This window comes from Geotrypetes seraphini, chromosome 13 (genome assembly GCF_902459505.1).
Source record: "Geotrypetes seraphini chromosome 13, aGeoSer1.1, whole genome shotgun sequence".
NCBI lineage: Eukaryota > Metazoa > Chordata > Amphibia > Gymnophiona > Dermophiidae > Geotrypetes > Geotrypetes seraphini.
This window is the reverse complement of record NC_047096.1, coordinates 70,465,703-70,473,426: the sequence shown is the minus strand read 5'-3', so window position 1 is coordinate 70,473,426 and position 7,724 is coordinate 70,465,703. Positions and strand designations below refer to the sequence as shown.

General features: G+C 45.4%; 1 protein-coding gene across 1 annotated transcript in view; it reads left to right on the top strand.

Annotated features, from left to right (window-relative positions):
* Nucleotides 1–5,742: 5,742 nt before the first annotated feature.
* The window catches only part of ITGB3 (integrin subunit beta 3), an 88,863-nt gene continuing 86,881 nt past the window's right edge, over nt 5,743–7,724 (top strand). Inside the window, exon 1 of the mRNA XM_033918966.1 lies at nt 5,743–6,115. Within this exon, the coding sequence (XP_033774857.1) occupies nt 6,040–6,115 (76 nt within the window). The 5' untranslated portion in view covers nt 5,743–6,039. The remainder of the gene's footprint in view (nt 6,116–7,724) is intronic.

The following is a 7,724-nucleotide window of genomic DNA, read 5'->3' as shown; positions in this document are numbered from 1 at the left end:
GTTAAAAAGAGCCTAAGACACATTTTCGAAAGAGACGTCCAACTTTTTTTTACTTTCGAAAATCGTCTAATTATACGTCCTGCCGATCTGATCATCCAAGCCGCTAAATCGTCCATCTTTATATCACATTTCCATCCAACTTTCCGTCCAAGTCCAAAACGCCTAGAACAAGCCCTGTTGGACGTGGGAGGGGTCTTCAAAGTGATGGATTGAACACCCAGACATGGCACCTAAATAGTGGGGTACCTTACAGGACACTGCTGTGAACTTCACAAAAAGGATGCCATGGCTTCTCCTCCCTACAGCTCCCTTATAGGTCACGGTGAGCCCCCCAAACCACTTTCAGAATCCCCTAGACCCATTTATCTACCACCCCAATAGACCTTATGGCTTCCATTCTATATATAAGCTCATGTAAACCTTTTCCTTTCTCTTCTTATATTTTAAGTTCTTGTAAACCGTGCCGAGCTCCACTTCCGTGGAGAGGATGCGGTATATAAACTTAAGGTTTAGTTTAGTTTAGGTGCCACTTATATGCCAGTAAAAAAGAGTTTTGGAGGTGTATAGGGCAGTGCACATGTTTAAGTATCAATGCAGTGATTACAGGGGCTTATGGGCATGGGTCCTCTTCTCTATGAGTCCCTAACCCACCCCCAAGATGACTTAAGCTGCCTCTGGGCTGGACGACTAGGCTTTCCTATGCCAGGCTGGTCATGGATGGTCTGGAGGCTGAAATTTAAAGTTGTGAATAAAATTTTTATGGAGGTGGGGGGTTGGTGATCACTGGGGTAGTGTGTGGAGGGTCTATGTTATGTGTTTGAAGTGCTTATCTGGTGAGTTTAGGTGGGTGTTTGTGACTTAGACCATGTCACTAAGTCACAATGTCCAAGTTCCGTCTAAGCTCTGTTGTAAAACTTTCGGTTTTACATGCTGTACGATTAAGTCTAAGCCGGCCCAGGTCCCGCCCAACTCCCACCCTTGACACGCCTCCTGTAATGCCCTGTTTAGCTTTGGACGTTGAGCGGCACTATGAAGGCCTAGGTCGTTTAAAAATACGTCCAAAACTCATTTTTATTATCGGCACCTGGACGTTTTTGAGAAATGTTCGTCCAAGTGCCGACTTAGGCCAGTTTTTGGACATTTTTCTCTTTCGATTATGAGCCCCAGAACATCACCAAACATCAAAAGAGACATGGTTATGGGTGGGGTTGACTTTCGGTGCCACTAAGCTTGATTCTACGTTGAAGGTAAGCACCATAAATGGAGGCCTGTAAAGCCCTAGCCTACATTTCCAGCGCCTACCTTTGACTCGGGGCACAATGCTGAACAGCGCCATTATCAGAGTGACAAGTGACAGCACCGTTTCTTCAGGCGCCTGCCGATTACTTTGCCGCTTTCAGAATCCGGGCCTCAATCCCTCAGAAACATTCTCTTACAGGCTTAAATATTTGAATTATACCTCCTATGTTTTGAGGATTAGGGCCCTGATTCTATAAAAGATGGCTAAAGTTTGATGCCTAGATCGATACGCCTAGCCGTATGCCTGGAACAGACTGCCTGAATCAATACATCATGCTCCGTCCCTGGAAGTGTTCAAATCCAAGCTAAAGGCCCACTTTTTTGAAACTACTTTCAACTCTTAACTCCCCTCACTGCTGTCAGACACCTATACCCACTATAATCTCCCCAACCCTGAAATGTCCTGTCTAAATTATATTGTAAGACCTTCTGAGTAGGGACTGTCTATTGTGCGTACACCTTTCAGCACTATAGAAATAATAAATAGTAGCCAGTCTAGATGCTTAACAATTTTTTTTTTTTTTAAGCCTTAATTGGTGCTATTAATTGAAAATTGCAATTAAATTGTAATTAATTAGATGGTAGGTGCCTATCACTTTGAGGTAGGCGTGTACTCCAAGGCACCGCCAAAAAGTAGAAAAAATGGGCTAAGAACGGAAGCTAAAAACAGAAGCTAAAAAGTTCTTGAAGAATTCAAATTAAAAGGTGTCTTGTGGCCAAAATGCACATAGGACTACGGAGGTAGATGCTGGAGGGTTCACAGATTAAGTTCAGTTGTAATTGTGTATTTAATTATCTCTACAGCCCAGGTACAAAGGCTATTCCATGGATGTTTCTGGTTGCTGAACAAAAAACAATATCCAAACGAACTGCAGCTCAAAGTCGAAAGAGAAGAACAAAGGACAAACTGCAGATGCGATGTACAAGTTGTGAAAACTGATCTTTATTAAAGAAGGTTCAATGTAGCATTCAAAACTGAATAAAAATAATTAAAAAAAAGGTTCTCAGATGTGAGTCCACAGGACCTGACATGGTCCGAGCTTCGGAAAACACTCCTTCCTCAGGAGTCCAAAATTCCAAATGTTTTTGTTGGCCCACATATTTCGCACTGCTGCTGGATAGATTTCATGCGCCTCAAGGCTTCATTTGTTTTGTCTGGTTCTATGAGTCTGCATTTGGAATTTTGACCCCTGAGGAAGGAGTGTTTTCCAAAAACACAGACCGTGTCGGGTCCTGTGGACTCACACCTGAGAACCATTTTTTTATTTATTTATTTTTATTCAGTTTTGAATGCTACATGGAACCTTCTTTAATAAAGATCAGTTTTCACAACCAACTTGTACATCACATCTGCAATTTGTCCTTTGTTCTTCTTTCTGGTTTTTGTACAGTAAAAGAAGCTGAGGCCAATTTATTTCCAGCCTTTTGTCCTCTTTACGTACTGAGCAGGCTTGGCTAGATATGTGACTTTAGATTTGGGGGGTGGGGTAGGTTCTTGCAGAGGGGTGGGTTGTTTCAGATCTCCATATTAAGCAGGCTGATAAACAGCAAAGTGTTCAAATCCTTTTGCCACTCCATTGTTTCAGGTAGAAATTTGGATTAAGTGCAAAATTCAATACTTAACCATCTAAATTAAACTGGATAAAGATAGGGCTATTTTATAATAATAACTTTATTTTTTCTATACCGCCACAATCTTACGACTTCTAGGCGGTTTACACTGAAGAGAGCTGGACAATCAGCGAATTACAGAATACAAATAGTAAAAATACACATATTTCTCAAAGTTATCAGTATGGTGTTATTAATTTTAAAATGGTATCTGATTAGGAGAAAAATCTGTCTTAATTTCTTTCCAAAATGCGCCGTAGGTCAGCCGGGCTCCGTTGATGTAATTACCTAGCCAGGTCTGCTGTTTACTAGTTTGAAACTTAAAAGTTCTGTCCAGAAGGGACCTGTATTTGCAATCAGAGATCCTTGGATAGGCAAAAAGATTACAATTTCTGGTTGTCCTAGTGGGGATGTGTAGCTCGAAATGTGGTAAGAGATAGGTAGAGGCCATTCCCCAAACCAGTTTAAAACAAATGCAAGAGAACTTGAACATTATTCGTGCCTCCATTGGCAACCAGTGTAGTAGTTTGTAGTAGGGACTAACATGCTCGCGGGAAGGGGTAAAACACGGACCTCGCGGATATAAAACCGCACGTCCTTAAAAATCTGAGGTCCATGCCACTTGTAGTTTCTGGCTCTGACAGACCTCGATGACTAATTTAGCGCTGACAGATCCTAATACTTTTCCCTCCCTATGCTGAAACTAGCGGCAAAACTTTTGTCCTGAGGTCTGTGCAACTTTTAGTCTCAGCATAGGGAGGGAAAAGCATTAGGATCCGTCAGCGACTAAAATGTCATAGAGGTCTGTCAGAGCCAGAGACTAAAAGTAGCGTGGACCTCAGATTTTTAAGGATGTGCATTGTGCAGTTCAGATCCGTGAGGTCCACGAGGTCAGATGCACTGCAGACCTTTGCACACATTTTTTTAAACCCCCCCCCCCAGCTATTTGCCATCCAGTGTCATATCGCTGGGGCTCTCAGAATCAGTGCGGAGGGAGAGATCTGGAGGAAGGGACGATCGGGCTAATTAGCAAAAGCCACGGTGCGCCTCCTCCCTCCTTAGCCATTAGGAAAGGCAGAGCTGGGGGCCTGAGCTGAGCGTGCAGGGAAAGCGGTGAAATAAGCTAAAAAGGCGGACCTCAGATTTTTAAGGACGTGCAGTTTTAGATCCGCGAGGTCCATAAGGTCCGTGAGGTCCGCATTTTACCCCTTCCCCATGCGCGCTTTTCTTCAATCTGAATATTAAGTGGACGGCCGTGTTCTGCACTATTCTTAATTTTCTCACTGTTTTTTTAGGTATACCCAAGTAAATGATGTTGCAGTAGTCCAATATAGATAGAACCAATGACTGAACTAGTAGTCTAAAAGATAAAGGGTCGAAATATTTTTTAATGGTCTTTAATTTCCTTAGTGCATAAAAGGACTTCTTGACGTCATCAGTGACACGCCAGAGGGAATCACTGGCAGGAAAAAGCCGCGAAGCAGCCTGCTTAGAGTGAAGCGGTGCTGTTTAGAGTCTCGAGATGGGAGGGAGGGAGAGATAGGAGGGGAGAGTAGCAGTCTGTCCAGGGTGCTCGGCCTGGCGTCATGAAGTTCTTCAGCTAGCAACAGCATTTACAATTCACTGCTGTTGCCGGCTTCAAGCCTTCCTCTCTGCTGGATCCTGCCTACTTCCTGTTTCCATGAAGGCAGGACCTGACAGAGAAGAAGGCCCGAAGCTGGCAACAGCAGCGAATTGTAAATGCTGTTGCTAGCTGAAGAACTTCATGACGCTCCGAGAGAGCGAGACCAAAAGGCTTTGAGCATGCGCAAATGCTCAAAGCCTAGTCCAGCCCGGCACAGGAAGAAGGAGGATCTCTCTCGCACCGCCGAGCCCAGCCCAACCCAACGAGGGAGGATCTTCAGGCACTGGCACTGGCACATCCTGTGCATTGGTGCTGGTGCCGGTGCCCAATCGGGTAAGAGTTGTCTTTGCGGTGCTGGGGGGGGGATGTAGTATCGCGGGGGGGGGGGGGGGGGAGGGCGGGGGTGACGCGAGCAGGGGAGGGAGGATGCCGGTTCACAGGGGGAATGCCGGAGCCCAGCCCAGCCCAACCCAACGAGGGAGGATCTTCGGGCACTGGCACTGGCACATCCTGTGCATTGGTGCTGGTGCCGGTGCCCAATCGGGTAAGAGTTGTCTTTGCGGTGCTGGGGGGGATGTAGGATCGCGGGGGAGGGGGGGGGTGACGCGAGCGGGGGGGGAGGATGCCGGTTCGGAGTAGGCGGGAGGAGGTTTTAGCATGCGCGGTATTCGCGTGTGCGCGCTATATTAAAATTTTATTACATAAATTTCTGTTCCCCGCGCTCTATACCCGTGTGCGCGTTTTACACGGTTGCGCGGTATATGAGTGAAAAAAAATACGGTACATATGGAAAGAGTTCAGAGTTAAAGTCCTGGATAAGTAGGTGGGAAGGGAAGGAAGGGGGTTTGTTCAGAGATGAAAAACTGCACTGGTATGCTAATCTTTGTTTTGAATTTAAAAAAGAAATAGAAGTGAATAAGAAAACAGATAAAGGGGGTGGGGGTATGGGTGGGGTGTGGGCAGGGCAGGGCAGGGGGGCTCGAAGAATTAATCCTGCCCTGGATATACATATAGCATGAACATATGTTATGCACTAGAAACAGATAGATTCGTACTAGAGTCAGAATTCAACAGAGCAGACCATTTCTCAACAAAGACACGCATTAACCAAGCAATTTCTCTTAACAGAATCGTTTTGTTTTTTTTGTAAAACTTCGAAATAGCAGAAGGTGCTCAGAGCTGCAGAGATCTGGAAGCTGAAGTCGAGTTTGAGGCTCTCTTTCCCGGGAGGTAGCCTGGAGCTAGCCCTGCCCATTCCAGAGGGAGGGTTTCCTTTCTAGCTGGAGAGATGGGGGCAAGCTGGTGCCCTAGCCGGGTGGAGGGCACACCCCCCCACCGGTGATTCAAACCTGGCGGAGTCACTTCCTGCTGGGAGCCCTACAGAGAGAGGTGGATGTGAGCACAGCCCCTGGGTCATGTTGTCAAGAGTTTGTGATTCATTTCCTTGAGGGCTGAACAGGATCCAGACAGCTCTGGCAGACTTTTCCATTTGAGGCACAGAAGAAATGGGGAGAAGACAGCTGCTCTTTCACCTGGCTGGCTGCCTCCTCAGCCTGCTGCTGTCCCCTGCTGCAGTCTGGGGTAAGTTGGGAAGTGTGGGCAAGGGACATGATAGAGAGGAGAAAGTTTCCAGGGATCTTTGTACGGATGAGTTTAACCAGAGATTAGACTCAGCCTTTTACGTTGTTTCATTTCTATAACTCCCTATAAAATGTTTTTATTCCGATTTTTATGGTAGTGATCACTGGGAGAGTGTGTGTGTATGGGGGGGGGGGGGGGTCTGTACTTTATGTCTGCAGTGGTTATCTGGTCACTTTGGATACCTTCTGGGCACTTTTAAATTGCCTAAGTCACAACATATAAATTCCATCCAGGCAGCCTTGTAAAACTTTCGATTATCCCTGCGGTACGACTAAATCTAGAACAGCCCACGTCCTGCCCAAATCCCACACTCATCACTCTTCCAAAAATGCCCCTTTCAGCTCTGGGTGCACAGCGGCATTCAGAGGCCTAAAATGTCCCTGGATACGTCTAAAAAGCCATTTCGAGTATCAGCACTTGGACGACCTGCCTTTTAGGTCGTTCAAGTTGCAACTTGGGTGGGTTTTTAGATGTATTTCCATTTCGATTATGAGCCCCATAGTATACATTTAACAAGTTACGATTTGCACTGGATTTGCCATAGCAAATAAATAAATAAACCCAAACCAGCGAGCTATACAATGAATTACATAGGGGTGATGTGAGTCCCTTTCCTGGAGGGCTTATAATCTACCTGAGGAAATGGAAAATAAAATGACTTGCCCAATGTCAATGGCACAGCTGGATTTGAACCCAGGTTTGCCATTTCGTAGCCCAGTAGGTATCAGTCTGACCAGCTCTGCTCTTTTGAGACAACCTTTCATCGAAATTCAGACTATTTTTAGGAAACAAAAGTCGCCATGTCTGTGCCTGGAGTGTTACTGGAAGTGAAGTGTCCTTATAATAGAGTTCACCTGCAAAATATCTTTGATGCTTGCTGAGATTTGGAAAGAAGGTTCCCATAGCTTGGGGTGAAAGAGAACGAAGAGAGAGACTGAACTGGAAAGCCTGGAAAATTCTCTTTCCGTTCCCCAGCTGAGCACTGCTGCCTTTCAGGAGGTCATTTAACCTCCCTGTCTTTAAGCTGTGACTGTAAGCTCAAAGAGATAGGGACATAATAAGTGCTATCATTTGCCCTTCTTCCCATAGGAAGGGGCTCATTTACCCCTGACAGATGTTCCTCTAAGTGGCTCTTCTTTTATTCCAAAAGTTCTCGTGAAAAGTATTTCCTCTGTGTTTGAAGTCACACATGTGTACAGAATGTGTTCGTACTTGGATGCAATCAGGGCCACTTTAATGGATGGTCCCAGTTTTATTACTTTCTGTATTCCTGCCACCTTCTGCCTTCTCCCTCCCCCACTCCCAAGCCAGCCCCTACCTACTTCTAACCCAGGGTTGGGCAACGTTATACACAGTGGGCCTCATAAATGCCTGTACTATCCCTGGTAGGCTGCCACATTACTTAATGTTGGAACCAGAAATGCACAGAGCTCCATATAAGAAAATATTGAACTAAAAATAATGGAAACAAACTGCTACAGTGGCTATTTGAGCTATTTACAAAATACAGTATTTAAAATGGCCAAACTCTGGTTAATTATGTTTTCTG